The sequence below is a fragment of the Stenella coeruleoalba genome (genome assembly GCF_951394435.1).
Source record: "Stenella coeruleoalba genome assembly, chromosome: 4".
Classification (NCBI taxonomy): Eukaryota; Metazoa; Chordata; class Mammalia; order Artiodactyla; family Delphinidae; genus Stenella; species Stenella coeruleoalba.
In genome coordinates, this window is record NC_137149.1 from 71,397,645 (window position 1) to 71,420,550 (window position 22,906).

Sequence of the window (22,906 nt, forward strand, 5' to 3'; positions counted from 1 at the left end):
ATTTTTATTTAATACTCTGTTGGGTTCCACTGTCACAGTCAAAAGTTGTGTCAAGATTGGCAGTGGACAGACACTGTAAAACTCTTAGAGGAAAACATAGGCAGAAGACTCTATGACATAAATCACAGCAAGATCCTTTTTGACCCACCTCCTAGAGAAATGGAGATAAAAATAAACAAATGGGACCTAATGAAACTTGAAAGCTTTTGCACAGCAAAGGAAACCATAAACAAGACCAAAAGACAACCCTCAGAATGGGAGAAAATATTTGCAAATGAAGCAACTGACAAAGGATTAATCTCCAAAATTTACAAGCAGCTCATGCAGCTCAATATCAAAAAAAACAGCCCAGTCCAAAAATGGGCAGAAGACCTAAATAGACATTTCTCCAACAAACACATGAAAAGATGCTCAACTTCACGAATCATTAGAGAAATGCAAATCAGAAGTACAATGAGATATCACCTCACACCAGTCAGAATGGCCATCATCAAAAAACCTACAAACAATAAATGCTGGAGGGAGTGTGGAGAAAAGGGAACCCTGTTGTACCGTTGGTGGGAATGTAAATGGATACAGCCACTATGGGGAACAGTATGAAGGTTCCTTAAAAAACTAAAAATAGAACTACCATACGACCCAGCAATCCCACTACTGGGCATATACCCTGAGAAAACCATAATTCAAAAAGAGTCATGTACCAAAATGTTCATTGCAGCTCTCTTCACAATAGCCAGGACATGGAAGCAACCTGAGTGTCCATCGACAGATGAATGGATAAAGAAGATGTGGCACATATATACAATGGAATATTACTCAGCCATAAAAAGAAAGGAAATTGATTTACTTGTAGTGAGGTGGATGGACCTAGAGTCTGTCATACAGAGTGAAGTAAGTCAGAAAGAGAAAAACAAATACCGTATGCTAACACATATATATGGAATCTAAAAAAAAAAAAAGGTTCTGAAGAACCTAGGGGCAGGACAGGAATAAAGACGCAGATGTAGAGAATGGACTTGAGGACATGGGGAGGGGGAAGGATAAGCTGGGACGAAGTGAGAGAGTGGCATGGACTTATACATACTACCAAATGTAAAATAGGTAGCTAGTGGGAAGCAGTCACATAGCACAGGGAGATCAGCTCGGTGCTTTGTGACCACCTGGAGGGGTGGGATAGGGAGGGTGGGAGGGAGATGCAAGAGGGAGGAGATATGAGGATATATGTATATGTACAGCTGATTCACTTGGTTATAAAGCAGAAAGTAGCACACCATTGTAAAGCAATTTTACTCCAATAAAGATGTTAAAAAAAAAAAAGATTTGCAGTGGATTCTTTTTTTTTTTTTGTGGTACGTGGGCCTCTCACTGTTGTGGCCTCTCCTGTTGCAGAGCACAGGCTCCGGATGTGCAGGCTCAGCGGCCATGGCTCATGGGCCCAGCCACTCCGTGGCGTGTGGGATCCTCCCGGGGCACAAACTCGTGTCCCCTGCATCGGCAGGTGGACTCTCAACCACTGCGCCACCAGGGAAGCCCTAAAAATATTTTTTAAATTAAATTTTAATAGTCAAATTTAGTCAACATAGTCAAAAGTCAGGTATATTTTTTAAAAGAAGAACATGAATATTTCTTTAGTATAAAAGCTCCATATTTAGAATTTTGCCAACACATTATAGAAAAAAAATGTTTATGTTCTGATTTTCTGATGAAAAGTAACGCTAGTCTCAAGCTTTCAACGTCAAATAGACTCATGATTACTTCTGAAACGTGTGTTGCCAGTGACTCAATTTAACAAACAGACTGAGCTCCTGACAAATGCCAGCCTTCATGCTGGGAACCAGGGAGCCTAGGTGATTGAGTCTTTCTGCTCAGGAAGGGGAGAGTGGAGACATCTAAACAATTAACTATACAGAGTGGTGTAGCTGGTGCGCGTAAAGGACTACACAGGATGACCGATGAGCATGCAGTCAGTTCTGCTTGGGATGAGAGACTTGGAAAACTGTGCGGAGCCAGTACCGTGTTGTGATTGCTGCCTAACTCTCTCTCTAGATCACCTTCATGTTTTACTCCCAGCATCTCATACTGGGGCTAGATGAGCATATGGTAGGTGCTCCAAAAATATCTATAGAATGAATAAATGATTTTGACCTTAAAAAATCAGTAGGAATTAGGCAGAGAAAATAGAATGCACAAAAGAAAGGCATATTTATTACTGTAGCTCACGCATTTTCTTGGCAATTCAGAATACAGCACCGTTTTGAATGCTTTAAACATTCTCTTCTCTCTTCATTATTAGGATATTGACAGCACAGATCAAGACAGATGGTGTGAATATATTATGTATCGAGGGCTGATCAAGTAAGCATAGGTGTTTTTTGTTTTTTTTTCTTTTTCTTTTTTTTTTGGATTGTTGTTTTTCTTAATCTACTGTTATTGTGATCTTTTGGGTCTATCCTGGAAGGAAAAACTTTCTGGAAGCAATTAGTTAATTGTGTTACTTTTCATAGACATTGATTTGACTAGTTACCCAGTTTAACATTTTTTTTCAATGTATAGCCTAATGAGTTAAGAAGGAGTAAATGGTTAAGCAAATTAAGTTTAATTATACAAAGAAGATACTGTGTGAGTTATTAAGCCTGATTATTATGTAACTGTCAGTACATGTTAGCAATGGCACCATATTTTTTTTTTTTTTGCGGTACGCGGGCCTCTCACTGCTGTGGTCTCTCCCGTTGCGGAGCACAGGCTCCGGACGCACAGGCTCAGCGGCCATGGCTCACGGGCCCAGCCGCTCCGCGGCATGTGGGATCTTCCCGGACCGGGGCACGAACCCATGAACCCATGACCCCTGCATCGGCAGAGTAATATATCAAGTTAATTCTAGTGATATACAGAGTAGAGTTAGAAATGGGAAATTGGCTTAATAATGAAGGTGTTATCTATAATACTAGATCTCATCAGATTTCTGTATGATAATAATATCTTTACAAACCATTTGTTTCTGCCACAGATTGGGTTATGCAAGAATCTCCCATGCTGAGCTGAGTGACTCTGAAATTCAGATGGCCAAATTTAGGATCCCTGATGATCCCGTTAATTATAGAGACAACCAGAAAGTGGTCACAGACCCCAGGGAAGTTCCCGAGAAAATTCACTTCAATCCCAGGTGAGTGAGTTCCTTTATGTCGTGAACTACAGCTATGAGATTGTCCATCCCCTCTAGGGACCTAAATATTACCTCACAATGAGCTACAAATTAGATTCGGTTCTAGAGGTTTATTCATGTTAAGGGAGCTCCTGGTAAAGATTATGACATCCTACTTGGGTTGAAGTTACGATCCCTGCTTTCTGGGATAGAGAAACGTGTTGAAGTCCCAACCTCTGGCAAAAAAGATCAATGGCACCATCACCATCATAATAGCTAATATTAAAGTGTTTTTGTGTCCTAGGCCCTGTTCTAGATGTGTCATGTGTTGTCTCGATTAATCCACATTGGATTAGTCCTCTTGTTATCCCCATTTTAGAGGTAAGGAAGCTTAGGCCGAGGAACATAACTTCATCAGGGTTACGTGGCTGGTCAGTGACAGAGCCAACAAGTGGGAAGGAAGCCTGTTAGCATCATTGGGTTGCTGTGATTCTCAGTGCTGGCTGCACTTAGACTCACCCGGAGAGCTTTTAAAAACTCCCTCTGCCTGGGTCCCACCCCAGACCAATTCATCAGAACCTCTTGGTGATACATGGGCTTTGGGTTAAAAAATAATCTTTTCAGGCTATTCTGATGTGCAGTAAGAATTGAGACTACGGAGAGTGGATTATTTATTTCCATCACAGATACTCTACCCTCTGAAATATGTTGGGTGTTGTTTAGTTTTAAAGAGAGGTTATCTGAGAAATCTGTTTGCAGCAAGACATGTGATTTGGAGTAGTTGCTCTTTTTTCTTCCCATGACTGGATAAGGAGAGGAAATGTCTGCCTGAAACCAGACCCAGAACATGTCATATACCTTGTTAGTATTATTTGACATTTCTACTCCTTTTACCAGCTAGTAGCTATAGAAACTTCTCAGATGTCATTTTGTTTGGGGGGGAAATGACATTTATCCATTCTCTTTTTCTTCCTTGTCTCTCCCTACAAGAAAAAACTGTATCAAAGTGTAGGCAGCAAACGTAAGGAGAGCTATAGCCAAGTCTTGATTGGCTTCAGTCACTGTATTTGATCTTGCCCTTTGTAACTGCAACGTGGCTATGAAGAGCATAGGCTCTGGGGAAAAGCTGCCCAGTTCAGACCTTCACTTTTTGCCAGTGAACAGCTGCGCAACTGTGAGCACGTTGCTTAACCTCTCTAAGCTTCAAATCTCATCTGCAAAATGGGAAAAATAGTAGTGCCTGACTCCTAAGTTTTTTCAAGGTTTGAATGACACCCAAAGTTCTTAAAATAGTGCATGGTAAATCCTCCAGAGCCAGTAGCTGCAATAGCAGCAACAGTATTTTTACAATGCAGTGGGAAATTCTATCAATTTATAACATATATTGCTAAATACAAGCATTTCTCCAAATTGTTTTTCTTAAATATTTGATAAAAAATAGAATGTGGGGTAACCTAAGAAAGTTTTACTATGAGAGAGAAAATAACAAAAATGTCTTACCTTTTTTTTTTTTTTTTTTTGCGGTACGCGGGCCTTTCACTGTTGTGGCCTCTCCCATTGCGGAGCACAGGCTGCGGACGCGCAGGCTCAGCGGCCATGGCTCACGGGCCCAGCCGCTCCGCGGCATGTGGGATCTTCCCGGACCGGGGCATGAACCGTGACCCCTGCATCGGCAGGCAGACTCTCAACCACTATGCCACCAGGGAAGCCCATGTCTTACCTTTTTAATGCTTAAAAATAGGAAATGGATTTTTTGACAAGCTGGAAGGATCACTTACAGAAATCAAGCAGCCTTACATCCCTCTTGGAACAAAGCAGGGGAAAAAAATGTTTCAAGATTAAGTCTAATTGTTAGAAGAATAATGTGTACATATAACTGTTGTTGACTCAGCAGCTGCAGCACGCCCATTGCCATCCTTCCCTGAGCTATGAAAGCATCGTGTCTCTTCTCCGGGTTTGCATCACTCCCTGGCTGTACAGGACACGCTCTGTTGATGTCTCCAGTCAGTCAGGCGATCAGTTGTCAGGGAACATACCTCTGCACACAGAGGGGTCCCACAGAGAGAATTCTTCCCTAGAACCAAGCAGGTAGGTGATGGGGAGAATTCAGCCCAAAAGCATTATCTCTGCGAGGAATAGTGGCTTGAATGTTGTTCAGGGGGCCACACATTACATCTTCGAGCTAGAAGGGCCCTGAATGTTGTTTGATCTCTTGGGGCAGAGACAAAAATTCTAAGAGAATTTCCAAAGGTTTTATGTCACAATCTAAGGAGGTTCCTGGGATCTATTTAATAAAAACGTGTTGAGCACATCACCATCTGCAAAACACGATGTCATACTGTGGTGGTTTTAAATATGTCCACAAGTGATTTGGCACTTCCTTCAAAAGGTGGGGCCTGGGGCTTCCCTGGTGGCGCAGTGGTTGAGAGTCCGCCTGCCGATGCAGGGGACGCAGGTTCGTGCCCTGGTCCGGGAAGATCCCACATGCCACAGAGTGGCTGGGCCCGTGAACCATGGCCGCTGAGCCTGCGCGTCCGGAGCCTGTGCTCCGCAACGGGAGAGGCCACAACAGTGAGAGGCCCGCGTACCACAAAAAAAAAAAAAAGAGGTGGGGCCTGACTGGTCTCTTTCTGAGTGTGGGCTAGACTTAGTGACTCACTTTTGATGAAGAGAATAATGTGAAAGAGAGGGCATGTGACTTCTAAGCTTGGGTTTTGAAAGATTGTGGCTTCTTCTGCCTCAGTCTCATCCTCTTGGATCTGAGAGAAGCCAGGTGCCACATCATGAGCCGCCCTGTGGAAAGGTGGGGAGGGACTGAGGCCTCTTGCCAACAGCCACGGGAGTGAGCTTCCTTAGATGCGGAACCTCCAGCCTCAGCCAAGCTTCAGATTGTACTTCAGCCCTAGCTCACATCTTGACTGCCACTCATGAGAGACCCAAGTCCAACCACCTGGCTTAGCTGCTCCTAAATCCTTAACAGATAATAACTGTTGTTTTAAGCCATCTGTGTTCAAATCTTCCTCAACTTATGATGGAGTTATGTCCTGAAAAACCCATGTAAATTGAAAATATTGTAAGTTGAAAATGCGTTTAATACATCTAACCTACCAAACATCATAGCTTAGCCTAGCCTACCTTAAAGGTGCTCAGAACACTTACATTAGCTACAGTTGTGCAAAATCATCTAACACAAAGCCTATTTTATAAAGAGTACTGAAAATCTCATGTAATTTACGGAATACTGTACTGAAAGTGAAAAACAGAATGGTCATCTGGGTACAGAGTGGTTGTAAGTGTGGGTTACCCTGTGATCGTGTGGTTGACTGGGAGCTGTGGCTTACTGCCCTGCCCAGCATCACAAGAGAGTATTTGTACTGCATATCACTAGCCTGGGAAAAGATCAAAACCCAAAATTCCAAGTGTGGTTTCTACTGAATGCATATTGCTTTTGAATCATTGTAAAGTCAAAAAATCCTAAGTGGAGACATGGTAAGTCAGGGACCACCTGTATTTGGGTAATTTGCTCTGCATCAGTAGATAAGTAACACAGCCCTTGAAACTATTCACATTTAGGGAACTCTGGGAACCTGGCAACAACAAACATATTTACTTAGCATCTATTATATCCATAGTACGGCACTGGGCACATGATGGTGATAGGAGGTATCACTTAAGTGAAAAAGACACTGCCCTTTTCTCTGGTTCCTCATCACCAAGTTTGGGAAACAAAAAGATACAGAGACATCTTGAATGGTAACTATTGACTGTTGACTCTCTATTGAGCCAAGTGCTTTACCAACATTATCTCCTAACAACAATACCGCAAGGTCATGTAATCCAGATGACAGCTGGGGTCACTTTACCTTTTAGCTCTGGATAAGATGGACAGAACCCTCATACCACTCCCTCCAGAAGACAGTGTCCTCTCCCAAACTTCTGTCAGTTGTGGGAAGTTAAGGGGCAAGTGACATTTTTGTGATCACCCCTCACACAGATCTCCTACTGTCATAGTTCAGTTCATAGATGGTCTTGCGCTTGCATTTCTAACACTTTGATGATGCTGCAGTACAAGGAGAGGATGCACTTAATGCACCGAGCGGTGCCTGGCCCTCAGCAGGTGCTCAGAATTTCCCAGAGTTCTGGGGAGGCACATACACAGAGGCAAGGGCCGCTTCTGACTGTGCCAAGCCAACGGAGGACTCTGTTCTTTCCTTGAGTTCCTCAAAACAAACCAAGTAAAGCAAAACTACTCTCACCATGTGTTTTAGTGGTAGCATAAGATTTGGAAAGACAGAAGGGTTTAAGTTATAAAAACTCAAAACCTCTTCAAGTAGAATTAGATATTCCCTTGTTTTACAAATCTTTTGTCTCTTCCACATCATGAAGTTTAGGAATCTCCCTCTCATCTTCTCTGGTTTCCCACAGCTCCCCCAAATTTCTGTTCATTTCTAATGAAAAGTAGACACTAGCTCTTTTTCTCAGTCTCTCGCTTGTTCATCAAGCGCTCAGGACCTTACTTTCCATCTCACATGGCTTATCTGAGGTGGAGATTTCGATACACCTCTCTCAGTAAATGACAGAGCAAGCAGAAAGTTTAATGAGTGTCCCAAGTAACTTCAAATTACTCATTCAAGTGTACATGGGACATTTACCAAAACTGACCATATGCTGGAGCAAAAAGCAAGATTTAACAAATGTCAGTTATTGAATTAATACAGAGTATATTCTCTAGTGACAATGAAACTAAGCTTAAATAACAAAAAGATAATGAGAAATCCCTAAATATTGGAATTGGATAATAAATTTCTAAGTAGTCCATGAGTCAAAGAAGAGATCAACATAAAAATTAGAAAATATTTTGAACTAAATATTAATGAAAATATGACATCAAGAGAAATAGAACCAATAGGAGATATGTATCTATATATAGATATATATGCACACACATATATGGATATATATACATCTATATATCTATCGGCTGTATATATAGAACCAATAGGAGATGGATATATATGTACATATATATCTCTGTATCCATATATATCCACATGTATGTATGTGTGTGTGTGTGTATATATATATATATATATATATATCCATCTCCTATTGGTTCTGTTTCTCTGTAGAGACAGGCTTTATATGATATCAAAACTGAAAAGAATGTTAAATGGAAAATCATAGGCCAATCTTGATCATGTACATAGATAGAAAATTCCTAAGCAAAATATTGGTAAATCAAATCCAGCATTGTATAGAAAGATAATATATTATGACAAGTTAGGTTTATTCCAGGAATTCAAGGTTAGTTTAACATGTGAAAATAAACCAATATAATTCAGAATATAAAACCAGAAGTACCACAACAATGTATAAATGTAAAGACATATACAAAAAAGCATTTGATAAAACTTAAATACCCATTTATTATTTAAAAAAAATAACTTCTTAGCGAAGTAGAAGAAAAGTTTCTTGATCCAATGAAGTGTATGTACAAAATCTTACAGTGACCAGAACAACAGTGAATTATTGAATGCTGTCTTCTTGAGATGGGGCATGAGGCATGAATGCCTGCTATGATCACTGTTTTTGATACCAGAGGTCCTAGCCAGTGCAATAAGGCTAGAAAGACAAATAAAGGGTATAAGAATTTAAAAAGAAAAATAAAATTGTCATTATTTCAGACTACATGATTGTTTTTGTGAGAAAAACCCATCAGAATCTACAGGTAAACTTTTAGAATTACTGGAAGCATAGATCAAGTGGAAAACACACACATTAGGATGAACTGGAAAAAACTAGCATTGAGAAGAACTGCAAGCCTGCTTCAGATCATCTAAGTCCTGTTTCTTCAAGTGTGGCCCATGGACCATCGGCACTGGATTAGTCCGGCTTCCCCAGAGAAACAGAACCAGTAGGATATATGTATATAGGAAGAGATGTATTATATGAAATTGGCTCATGCAATTATGGAGGCTGAGAAGTCCTGCAATCTGCTGTCTGTAAGCTTGAGACCCAGCAAAGTTGGTGGTGTAATTCAGTCCAAGTCCCAAGGCCTGAACCAGGGAAACCAATGTTGTAGATTCCAGACTGGGTCTGAAGGCGCTAGAACCAGGAGTGCTGAGTGCAGGAAAAGGTCAATGTCCCAGCTCAAGCAATCAGGCAGGAAAAAAACGGTGAATTCCTCCTTCCTCCACATTTTGTTCTATTTAGGCCCTCAACGGATTGTATGATGACCACCCATACTGGGGAGGGCCATCTACTTTACTGAGTCCACGGATTCAAATGCTAATCTCATCCAGAAAACCCTCATAGGCACATCCAGAAATTATGTAATCTGGGTACCTTGTGGCCAGTCAACACTTAAAATTAACCATCACGCTGACATCACCTGGGTTTTCTTTTTCTTTTTTTTTATTTAAAAAATTTTTTTTTTGTGGTATGAAGGCCTCTCACTGCCGTGGCCCCTCCCGCCGTGGAACACAGGCTCCAGACGTGCAGGCCCAGCGGCCATGGCTCACGGGCCCAGCCGCTCCGCGGCATGCGGGATCCTCCCGGATCGGGGCACGAACCCGCGTCCCCTGCATCAGCAGGTGGACTCCCAACCACTGTGCCACCAGGGAAGCCCTGGGTTTTCTTTTTAAATTGTGGAGTCTCAAGGCTTGCCCAAATTCTACTAAATCAGAATCTTCACTTTAACAAGATCCACAGGTGGTATGTGTGGACATTAAAGTTTGAGAAGCCCTGATTTTAGTTGTCCCTAAAATCTCAAGCCCTGAACTGAAATGAAGGTGATTCTGGATGGCTCGTGTCCCTAGACACCTGGCAAAATAAGTAAATAACATAAAATAAAATACAATTAACAATCCTCTTATGAGGAAGATAACAGATCTCAAATCATTTTTGTAAATAATTCTTTCATATACAATGTCCAGTCCACAATCAAAGATGACAGAGCACACAAGGAGATAAGACACCCATAAACCACAATCAGCAGAAACAACAGACAAGGGAAACAGACTTACTGAGGCTTTAGGTATGGGAGTTATCAGATATAGACTATAAAACAGCTATGCTTGCTGTGTTCAAGGGCCTAAAAGCCAAACTGGAACGTTCCAGCAGGAAAATTACACTTTTGTAAAACTATACAAAGTGACACAGCAGATTTGAAAAAAAAAAAGAAAAATTCTAGAACTCTCAAAAATACTATAATTGAAATTAAGAATTCAGTGAACTGCTTTAACATCAGAATAGACAAATAACTGACGAACTGGAGGATAGGTCAGAAGACACTCTGGTCCACAGGTGGAACAGGGCTAGGGAATAGGTCCCAAGAAATAGGGGTAAGGGGAAAATTCAAATGCATCTGTTTAATATTTGCAAAGACACTATCCTTGTTCTCCATATAAATAAACACATATTTAATAATCCCTTTATACCTTCATACAGTAGTGTGCTTTGTTCAAGTCAAAGTATACACCTTTCACTAGTTTTAACAGAAAGTTCACAGAGCCCTGGTATTATGTAATCCCCTTTAACTGGATGATGATTATTCCAATTCAAGTCCAGGAACTCAGAGCACCTCTAACCAGCCCAGCCTTGCAGATGCTTGCTGTTGCCGAATCCTGGAGTAAAATAAAGGCCCTGATGTTTTGGGTGGGGTGAGGGTGTGGCTGACCACAGTTTCTCTGATTGCTGGGCCCTTCTGAGAAGACTTGCCTTGGAGTAGGAGGCTGATATCAGCCTGCTGTAAATTGCTAGGAGGGAAGGTTGCCATCCTGGGAATCAACGAGACTGCTTTGGAGACTGATAATGTGGCTGCACTTGAAATGATTGGTAAACTGGTATAATCTGTCAACCCAGCAAAATACAGTATGTTCTTAGCTCTCCTTTTAAAGTTTCTGAGGAAATCTATAGACCTAATTCCTCTTCAATTCCAGCTTACTTTGTAGAGAAGTAATGTATGCAGATTCCTTATGTTTGCACTGCTGCCTAGCAGAGTAAAACACTATATAAAAGTTTCTTTTTTTTTTAATTTGTTTTTTTGCAATAACAGAAACTCTCAAAGAGTATCTTTTTAAACATTTTCTAACATTTCTGGCAGTTTTCCACTTAGATTTTTTTTTTTTCTTTTAAAAACTGAGCTAGCAAGCAAGATATCAAATATGCTTTTCTTTCCCCCCAGATTCCTTTTAAATTTAAGATAAGAATACACTTATTTCTTGAATACACCCTTAGTGGGACAGGTATTATGGATTGAATGTTTTTGTCTCCCCCAAATTCATATGTTGAAATCCTAACCCCTGATGTAATGGTATTAGGAGGTGGAGTCTTTAAGAGGTAATTAGGTCCTGCAGGTGGAGCCCCCATGAATGGGATTAGTGCCCGTATAAGAAGAGACAAAAGAGCTTTCTCTCTCTCTGGCATCCACCATGTGAGGATACAAGGAGAAAAAGGCCATCTGCAAATCAGGAAGAGGGCTTTCACCAGACACTGGATCTGCTGGCACCTTCATCTTGTACTTCCCAGTCTCCAGAACTGTGAGAAACGTTTGTTGTTTAAGCCACCCAGTCCATAGTAATTTGTTACAGCATCATGAACTGACCAAGAGAACAGATCTGATCATCCACTGAGTCTCAACCTGGGGTGGGGGTGGTCTGTAGATTGAAGAAGGCAGAGTCCCATGGGGGAAATGGAAACATCCAGATCTCTCCCCCTACTTTATAGTGGACATATTCTTTTTTTTTTTTTGAGTTTTATTTTATTTATTTATTTATTTTTACATCTTTATTGGAGTATAATTGCTTTACAATGGTGTGTTAGTTTCTGCTTTATAACAAAGTGAATCAGTTATACATATACATATGTACCCATATCTCTTCCCTCTTGCGTCTCCCCCTCCATCCCACCCCTCCAGGCGGTCACAAAGCACTGAGCTGATCTCCCTGTGCTATGCAGCTGCTTCCCACTAGCTATCTACCTTATGTTTGGTAGTGTATATATGTCCATGCCTCTCTCTTGCTTTGTCACAGCTTACTGTTCCCCCTCCCCATATCCTCAAGTCCATTCTCTAGTAGGTCTGTGTCTTTATTCCTGTCTTACTCCTAGGTTCTTCATGACATTTTTTTCCTTAAATTCCATATATATGTGTTAGCATACGGTATTTGTCTTTCTCTTTCTGACTTACTTCACTGTGTATGACAGACTCTAGGTCTATCCACCTCATTACAAATAGCTCAATTTCGTTTCTTTTTATGGCTGAGTAATATTCCATTGTATATATGTGCCACATCTTCTTTATCCATTCATTTGATGATGGACACTTAGGTTGTTTCCATCTCCGGGCTATTGTAAATAGAGCTGCAATGAACATTTTGGTGCATGACTCTTTTTGAATTATGGTTTTCTTAGGGTATATGCCCAGTAGTGGGATTGCTGGGTTATATGGTAGTTCTATTTGTAGTTTTTTAAGGAACCTCCATACTGTTCTCCACAGTGGCTGTATCAATTTACATTCCCACCAACAGTGCAAGAGGGTTCCCTTTTCTTATAGTGGACATATTCTTAACAGCCAATGTCTCCTCCATTCTGGAGACCAGGCTCTCCTTTCTTCCCTGCTTGCTCTCCAACCAATTTTCTACTTAGTGGAATCTGACAATTCAGAGATGTGTCCTCTTGATTTCCATTCATTTCTCATTTGTTGTTTGAATACTAGTACACTTTAAAAATTATATGGATTCTGGGGACAATGGAAGAGACAAGAAAAAAGGAGAGTGCTGATCTGCTGTATTGTGGAGTGGTGAATTTATCTTATTTTATACAGTTGGGTCAGTAGTTATTTTTCTTTTTTTTTTTTTGGTCAGTAGTTATTTTGATTTCAGTGTATTTGGGAAGCATCTGATTATTTTAGCCATAGCTTCTTATGAGCTAATAATACAATCTCTCTCCCACTTTCTCTCTTAGTTAGATCACTTTAATCCGTACCAAGAAGCTCTGAGTTAATGCCATGAGCTGCCTTCATTACGTGAGCAGCTAGTAGGAGCAGAAACATAGTCAAGTAATTTCAGAGTAAAGACATTAAAGAAGACTCTAGAATGGGAACCACCTAGTCAAGCATTGATTGATAATGCAAATAACCAGACACCCTTAATAAACTATAGCTTTTCTCTGCACTCAATGTGTAGGCATAAGAGGCAATTCCTCAGAGAATATGCCCCTTTCAGAATCCTGAAATTCATAATCACAGGGCTGGAAGGGAATCTAGAGATCATGTAAATTAGCTCTCTTGTTCTGCAGATGACAAAATGAATTCAGAAGCTAGGTGCCTACACAAGGACGTAGCTGAATAACAGAAAAGCTGAAACAAGAACACAGTTTTCTTGACTCCCTGGTCCAGAATTCTACATTCCCTACAGTATTGCCTCATAAAATTTGGCAGGGTGGGTGGGTGGGAAACATTTCCAGGGTATATCATGAGGATCTGATGCAGTCATGCTTCTACACCATAAAAACTGATGCTCCAAATTGAGTTATGTCTGTCTGTCTTACACACGTCTCTAATCACAGATGGTGCCCCAGCCCTGGACTCACTCACCACCCTATAGGGGCAGACGCTGAACCTCTACTTCTGCTTCTCCTTCCTTTCCCCCTTCCCCACGGCACCAGTAGAGGGCCCTTATCTCCGGTGGAGGAGATTGCTTTCCGAACCACCTTTTTGACCTCATTTCTTCCCTTTACTTTGTTCACCCTGCTGTCAGCAGCTCTGTGGAAACTCTGCTTCCTCCCATTTTGTGAGATGCTTGGACCAAAGGGACCCCAAGCCCACTCGCTGGCTAACTTTGTCACTGATGCTTTGCCTGGCTGACTGGTTGGCTGTTAGAGTTCTTCCCTTCCTCTCCTCTCCCTCCCTCTCCTACTCCTCCAAGGTCATTCCCTTCATAAGGAGGCAGGCCCTTTGTCTTCGCTGGAGGCTGGAAGATAGAGACTCAAGATCCTTCTTGTCATCAAGGACATTCAGCTCCCTCTGCTCACGGCTGGGCTCCTTCTTTGAGGCAAATGTCCACCTCTGCCCGGCTTCAGGTCCAGTGACTTATCTGCCCCGCTTCAGATCCAGTGACTTATCTGCCCCGCTTCAGATCCAATGACTTATTTGCCCCGCTTCAGATCCAGTGACTTATTTGCCCCGCTTCAGATCCAGTGACTTATCTGCCCCGCTTCAGATCCAGTGACTTATTTGAAGAATTAGGTCAATGCTCTCCGAATGTTTTGATGTACGCAGCCCTAACAGTAAAAAAATAAATAAATAAAAAAAAATGAGCATGCACTGTCAACATAGTTACTTATAACTGACATACATGTACTACTATTAACCCATATGTTAAATGTAAGTAAAGCTTAATTTATCTCCAATATCTTGGGGGTAAGAAGAAATATAAATTGTCACAAATTCTCTTTGTACATCCTCCTCCCTGCCCCCGCACACCCCAGAACTGCCGAATTGGGCAGTAGATGCTCTGGGAGCCACACATGGAATAAGTCTGGGTTCAGTAACAGTAATAATGATTGCTGCCACGTTTTGAGCCCTAACTGTGTATCAGGCATGATACCATGTCTTTACATAAAATGTTCCACTGAAGTTTTGTAGGAGCTCCATGTGGTAGGCACTCTTGATTCTTATTTTATTGTTGAAGAACTGAGGCTCAGAGATGCTAAGCTTTGCCCACAGTTGCCACTAGCAAGAAGCAGGGCAGAATCAAAGCCAGGTCTCTTCTGACTTGAAGCACGTCTTAGTCACTGTGCTGTGCTGCTTCGGGGATGACAGCAAGCAATTGAGGACTAAGCACTGTGCTGAGACCTGGACACACACAGAGAACAGGGACGCAGCCTCTGCCCTTGTAAGACTGCCATCCTACTGGGCTCTGATGTCCTGGGGAGCTCCCTAGATCTGACTGAAAAGGGTTTGATCAGGTTGAGTATATCTTCTGAGGCTTTAAAAAAAAAAGTTCACAGCATGGAATTGTTGTAGGAATTGTTTTAAACCTTAAAATGTATAATTATGCAGTATTGTAACACATTTGGAATTCTGTTAGCTCTGAGTCTTGGAATCTTATCATTTATAGCATTATTTCAACGGGAAAATGCATTCTAAGTTTCAAACACTCAACTTATAAACTAACTTTTTAATAAATTAACTTTTCACAATTTCTTCAAGAGTTTGGATTTCCCGAACAACATACTTAAACAAAGTTATGATAGCATTTTAGAAAGATCAACAAGAAGCACTGATGAAATTTTCAGGTAATTAGAGTACCATGTTCTTTGAATATTCTGGTTAACTGAGATTACTGCTTCAAAATACTCTCAGGTGAATAGAGTCATAGGAAAAGAAATCATTTCCCCAAATTCCTTAATGAAATAAATAACTTCAAACCTGATGACATACTCTTTCCCAGCTGGAGATAACATTAATATCCCTTACTCACAAAGCCCTGGAGCCCATCACAGTAAAGAACTAGAAGTTAAATGTATTTCTGTTCATTTCTATCACAGATTCCTGATGGCAAGTGACTTTGCATCCCTAAACAGTAATGGCAAATGTCACAAAAATTAATCATTGTAAACACCTGTGTTCAGAGACTATCTGTTCTTTAATATTGACAAAACATGTTGCTTTGTAGTCTGCAAGTCCTTTTGCATTTACAATTTCTTTTTGATCATCATAGTCATCTTTTTTAGCTGATGTCCTGATTATCTATTATTGTATAATAAACATGTCTCATGATTTTGTGGTGTTGACCTAAAACAAATAGACTGCCAGATATTTCTCCAGCAAAGATGGGTTTATTCTGGATTAGCAGAGGATTGCAGTTTGGTGTCTGTGACCACGACAAGCCACGTGCAAGTCCCAATAAGGCACGGGAAGGAGACCACTTGTATAGCAGAGAAAAGGAACTTGGGAGGGCTACAGTAAACAAAGAGTCCAAGGCTGAGTCCTTGCCAGGAAAGAAGAGGAGTCCTTCTTCTTCCTGTTGGGCTCTGCTATCATCACGGGGTGTGACAGCTCTCCCTTCTGGTCTCCTGACTTTATTTAATTGAGGTTTGTTTATTAATTTTTTACAGTGGGCTAGAAATTTGGGCAGCACTCGGCGGGGCAATCCTTCTGTTCCATGTGGCATTGCCTGGGTCACTTGCTGGCATGTGGATGGTGGCTGGGTGGACCAGAGGGTCCTAGCTGGCTTTACCCATGTGACTGTGTCTTGATGAGGAAGGCTGGAGAGGAGGACTCATCTGAGTCCCTTAGCTGTCTTCTCTATGCTGTTGGGTAGCTAGACTTTGTATATGGTGGCTCAGGGCTCCCAAGTGAGTATTCCAGGAGTTAGAATTCCAGGAGTTAGAATATGGAAGCTTCCAGAAGACTAAGACATAGGCTCAGATGGAACAGTCAGAATATGGAAGCGTCCAGAAGACTAAGACATAGGCTCAGATGGAACAGTCACTTCTGCCGTATCCTATCCATCAAAGTAGTTGCTCAATTCAAGGACAGGGGACCAGGTCCCCACCTCTCAATAGGACAGGTATCGAAACGTATGTGACCATCTTTAGTCTGCCACAGCTAGATTTCAGGAGGTGTTCTTTGCATTTTCTAGATGAGGAAACTAATACTCAGGCTAATTGAGTTGACTTGCCCAGAAGGGCATATCTAGTAGGTGGGAAAGGTGGGACACTGCCCAGGACTGCTGATTCTGAGGCCAGTATACCTACATTGCTGGAGACCTTGCTGGGCTCAAATAAACATCTTCTGAAGAACATAATATGCAACAGTGCTTCTTCTCCTCCCCCTCCCCTCCCCCTCCCCTCCCCTCCCCTCCCCTTCCCCTCCCCTCCTCCTCCCCTCCCCTCCCCTCCCCTCCCCCTCCCTCCCCCTCCCCCTCCCCCTCCCCCTCCCCCCTCCCTCTTCTTCTGGCTTCTCAGCTTTTAAAATTTATTGGGGGAATTCAGGGCATTTGAGGGCTCAGAAAAGCCCTTAAGTGTCTGTGTTTCTGATGGTACCTGTGCCCAGTGGCTCTTTTTTCCCATTTGACCTGTTTTCTTCCTGAGGCAGGAATGAGGCAAGGGCCAAGAGGGAAAAGGTGGAAGTTTTTCTGTAAGAAATGGGGGTCGGGATAATTCTATTTAGTAGCGCCAGATGCTGCCCTTAGCATTGGCTGCTGGTTCTATTACCTTGAGTTCTCAGCAAGCAAGGGGCTTCACTCATGCAAGAAGCACCATTTATCTGAGATTAATGTGGGTGGGAAATCAGGAAACAAATAGCTGGGGGACAAGGAAATAAGTATGAGCTATTTCATTGACCATTAAGAATCAGTCCCCTGGGGCTTCCCTGGTGGTGCAGTGGTTGAGAGTCCGCCTGCCAATGCAGGGGACACGGGTTCGTGCCCCGGTTCGGGAAGATCCCACATGCCGCAGAGCGGCTGGGCCCGTGAGCCATGGCCGCTGAGCCTGCGCGTCCGGAGCCTGTGCTCTGCAACGGGAGAGGCCACAACAGTGAGAGGCCCGCGTACCGCAAAAAAAAAAAAAAAAAAAAAAAAAAAAAAAAAATCAGCCCTCTGGAATCTGGCTTTAAATCGAGACATTGCTTAACAAAAGCCAGAGCATGCTTCACAGCAGTTTTCCTGTACAGTATAAATGGCTTTTTTGAAAAGCACCGCCCAGTACATGACATTTGCTCTATTGCTCAGATTTGGTCACAGGAAATCCTGGGGTTCTCTCTGGTAGAAGGCACTTTGTCTTTACTAATAAGCTATGCTTTCACTTTGCTTTACCTTAAAATGTCAAAAGATGCTTCTTTTCCTCTCTCAGTGAAGCAATGGCTGTACTAACCCTCTCCTTTTTTTCTTATTATAGCAGAGCCTATTGTTATATTATCCAATATTATTTTATATTATTAATTATGTAATATTTTATTTATAATTATAGCCTATTGCTATGGCTACTATAGCCTACTGCTATAGGATCCTTTAGATTTAAATTTGTGCACCAAGTCTTTGCAAATACCTCCTCTCTCCTCTTCCAAAGTGCTGGAATTCGTTTTATTTACTGAAAAGAAACCTGCCCTATTTTTTACCAGACAGCAAAAGCACTAAAGAAATCTACAAAAGCACTTTGGAAATCTACATCAGATGTAAGCAGGGAAAAATTCCCTTCCAAGTACACCTGAATGTAACCCTGCTGAACAGCGTATTGCATACCCGTAGCCCAGGACTTCAAAGTAACAGCAAAATTAAAGTTCAATCAAAGCATCCTTCACTCGGAACATTTTTGCTTTGTGGATATCAAGTACCACATGTACTTGCAGTGGCTAGAATTTCCATAAAAGGAACAACAGGAGAGCTAGATTGCATTACCTAAAAGCAATGGTGGCTGTTATCACAAAGGAAAAAAAAATTAAAGCAGAGGAAAGATGATAGGAGTAGAGTTAGCTGAAAATGAAAGGCAGAGTGCTTGAGCACTACCTGGGAATATTAGTGGGACCATGAGCTGTGCCCATCTGATGTGTGCCTTTATTATATCCTTTATCCACAATGTCTGAGGCTTGGGAAATTTCTGTGATTTATGAAGTACCACCAAGCTTGCCTCTCTGGCAAGGAAAGCCACTGTGGCTCAGATGAGTGCCGTGGTTTGCAAAATGGGATCTTTCGCTCCTGGGGTGCAGGAAAAATATTAATTAGAATTACTATTTTATTCCATAGTATTCTAGTGTTTTAAACCTTGATTTGGAGGATATGTTTATAGCAATGCTATTGAAAGTGAGGTCCAGCACAGGCAGCATCGCTGTCACCTGGAAGCCTGTCAGAAATACAAATCCTTGGGTCCCATCTCAAACCTACTGAATCTCTGCTGCTCTGGGGTTGGGACCCCGTGGGCTGTGCTTGAAAAAGCTCTCTAGGTGGTTCTGATAACCAGGAGACTTTGAAGAGCAAACTGGTTTTTAGTGTATATGTTTATAAATAAATACACATGGGAGATGCACTCAGGCATTTTTACTGATGGGATGCTCAAATAAAAATGCTGGAAGATGATGCAGTGATGGAAACCTGCTGACTCAAGAACATACTCTTCCCTTTTTTTTCTATTTTGCTAATTAACCCTGGGATCGGGGGGAGGTATCATTTAGCCTCTTATTGTACTTTCTAGGTGAATTTAAACAGGTTACTTAATCACTCTGGAAAATGAGATGTTTTATCTCACAGGACTGTTGAAGAGGGTTAAGTAAGCTCGTGTATACCAGAAGCATGTAGTGAACCTTGAGCACAAAATAGATGCTTGGTTCCTCTTTTCCCATATAGCTGTGGATGCCACAGCATCAGCAGTGTAAGTCTTCTTCCTGCTCTGGTAGATCTATTAGTCCCCAAACACATCAGCATATGTATGGAAGCTAAAAAAAAAATCTCTTACGGTCTACAGACTATAAGCTTGTATATTACACTTTGTGACACCGTGCCAATACAGACAGATGGAGAGGGCAGTAAATGAGTTTATTCAACAGAGTTACCCTTTCCGAGAGCTGTATGTAATTTTCCATTGACATTCCAAGCTGCAGAGAATAGCAGTGTCAGTGATGCTACAGACCGTAGCAGTTCAACATCGTGCTGTTGTGAGGAACAGCTAGTAAAACCCATTACTGATTATCCTCTAGAGCGAGTAGCCTCTGACTCAAGCTGTGCATGCTTCAGCCTGGCAGCCAGACACAGCTGGGTTAGTTTGTGGGAGATGATGAAAAGTATTAGCCAAAGGTTTTCTCTGCAAGACCCGGGAAATGTGCCGAACCTTTTGTGTTCGTAAGAATCACCTGGAGAGCTTGTGCAATTGGCCCATTTCTGGGCCTCATCCCCAGAGATTTTTATTCTATCGGTTTGAGGCAGGCCTAAGAATCTGTATTGTTAACAAGCTTCCCACGTGATTCTATTGCAAGGGGTCCACGCACAGTAGATTTTATATGCCCTGAATCGCAGAGGTTTTAGAGCTGATTAGCACTTCAGAGCTCATTTGGTGTAATATGTCTTAACCTTTTTCCCTTCATGAAAGCCAAGATGATTGCCATTAAGATAAATGCATGACACTTGCTCATTAATATAGTCACATTTGACAAAACCACAAAGGTTGGGAAAGACTAAAACATGCCACAACTATTAGCAGCCGTAATTCACAGCAGACCGAGGCATTGATAAGACTGTGTTTTACTCAATTCCCTACTGTGGAATTTAACAGTACCTCTCAAGAAAACTTATCAAAATATGAGGGAGAGAGAAAAAGTGTTAATACAGAGATGATCTTGAATCTACTCCCGTTTTAGAAATAAGTCATTAGTAATTTTGAGTACTTTATCAGTGACAGATTTCCTGGTGATACAGATCACAGTTGAGACACGCCCTTGTGGCAGGGTCTGCTAGTTGTCTCCTGATACTTCTTTTCCTCTGTGCTCTGTAAGAACCTCCACATTTTAGCCGGGCACATGGACATTGAGGAAAAAAATGGCTACATTTCCCAACCTCTCTTGCAGCTATGAATAATCATGGGCCTAAGTTTCTGGCAATAGGATATAAGAGGAATTAGTGTGTGAGACTTCCAGGCAGTGTCCTTAAAGGGAGGGCATGCCTCTTCTCCTTTCTGTGGCTGGAATGGGAGGTGAAAGTTAAAGCAGCCGTCTTGGACGGTGATGACGAAAGTATGTGTTGAAGGTGGCAGAGGAAAGAACCAACTAGAGGGGAAGAAATAATCAAAGAAATAATAGAAAAAATGTCCAAGGCTGAGAAAAGGTGGAATCTTCTGACTGAACATATCCTCCAAATCCTGAACAGGATGAAGGAGGCGAAATCAATATCAAGAGACACACGGGCACCATTTCAGAAACCACAGCCCTTGTTGCCGTGGGATCCAGAGAGGTTTCAAATGGCTTAAGACTGTGGGATTGTGAGTTGTTGCTTCAGCACCTTGAATCTTGAAATAACTGCCCCTATACTGTTGCCAAGGTATAGAGCAGCCCTCAGTGAGCCCCAGGAGAAGTCCCTGTCAGCACCAGGCTCTGGCTACAGCCCCACCCACCAAGGTGGTGACCCCCAACATGCCCCAGGAGAAGCCTTGTCCTGTGCCCACTTGAGGTCCAGCCCTCCCATCAAAGCCACTGGCACATTCAATCTGCAAAGGGACGTTCCTACACAAGGACATGCCTTTAAGACTGGGAGAGGTAACTGTTTTGCTTAATTCATAGAGACAAACACAGAAAGTCAAACCAAATGAGAAGACAGAGGAATACGTTCCAAATGAAAGAACAAGATGAAACCACAGGAAAAAACCCTAATGAAATGGAAAATGAGTAATTTACCTGATAAAGAGTTCAAAGCAACAGTCATAAAAATGCTCAACAAACTCCAGAGACGAATAGAGGAACACAGTGATAACGTCAACAAAGAATTACAAAATAGAAAAAAGAACCAATCAGAGCTGAAGAATACAATAACCGAAATGAAAAACGCACTAGAGGGAATCAACAGCAGACTAGGTGATATAGAAGAATGCATAACACAGAATAGTGGAAATCACCCAATCAGAAGAGAAAAAAGAATTTAAAAAAACAAGGATAGTTTAAGGGACCTCTAGGACAACATCAAGCACACTAACATTCACATTATAGGGGTCCCAGAAGGAGAAGAAAGAAAGAGGGTGGCAGAAAATGTATCTGATTAAATAATGGCTAAAAAATTCCCAAACCTGTGGAAAGAAGCAGATATTCAGGTCCAGAAAGCACAGAGAGTCCCAAACAAATTGAGGACAAAGAGGTCCACATCAGGACATATCATAATTAAAATGGCACAAGTTAAAGAGAAAATTTTAAGAAAGCAAGAGAAAAGCAAAGAGTCACATACAAGGGAACTCCCATAAGATTTTTTCAGCAGAAACTTTTGTAGGCCAGAAGGGAGTAGCATGATATATTTAAAGTACTGAAAGGAAAAAATCTACAACCAAGGATACTCTACCCAACAAGGTTATCATTCAGAACTGAAGGAGAGATAAAGAGTTTCCTAGGCCAGCAAACAAGAAAACAGTCCATCACTGCTAAACTGACCTTATAAGAAATGTTAAAGGGCCATCTTTAAGTGAAAAAGGAAAGGCCATAACAAGAAATAAGAAAATATATGAAGGAAAAAAAAAAAATCTCACTGGTAAAGGCAAGTTTATAGTACAGGCAGTGGATCAACAACTTAAAAAGCTACTATCAAGGTTAAAAGTTGTAAAATCAACTATAGTTACGATAAATAGTTAAGAGAGACACAAAAAGATGTAAAATATGACATCAAAAATGTAAAATGGGGTGGGGGGAGATGAAAAATATAGAGCTTTTAGAATGTCTTAAACAACTATCATCTTAAAACAAATTTATCTATCTACCTACCTATCCATCTATCTATCTCATGGTAACAATAAACCAAAAACCTACAATAGATACACAAAAAGCAAAAGAGGAACCTAAACATAACACTAAAGAAAATCATCAAACTACAAGGGAAGAGACCAAAAGAAGAAAAGAACAGAAAAGAACCACAAAAACAAACAGAAAGCAAGTAACAAAATGGCATTAAGTATGTACCTATCAGTAATCACTTTAAATGAAAATGTACTGAACGCCCCAATCAAAAGACAGAGTGGCTGAATGGATTAAAAAAACAAGACTCATCTATACATGGCCTACAAGAGACTCACTTCAGAGTG

General features: G+C 41.5%; 1 protein-coding gene across 1 annotated transcript in view; it reads left to right on the forward strand.

Annotated features, from left to right (window-relative positions):
* Positions 1 to 3,267, forward strand: part of CWH43 (cell wall biogenesis 43 C-terminal homolog) — a 43,269-nt gene extending 40,002 nt beyond the window's left edge. The window contains 2 exon segments of the mRNA XM_079920199.1: positions 2,294 to 2,355; positions 3,008 to 3,267. Of these exon segments, the coding sequence (XP_079776325.1) occupies positions 2,294 to 2,355; positions 3,008 to 3,167 (222 nt within the window). The 3' untranslated portion in view covers positions 3,168 to 3,267.
* Positions 3,268 to 22,906: the final 19,639 nt, after the last annotated feature.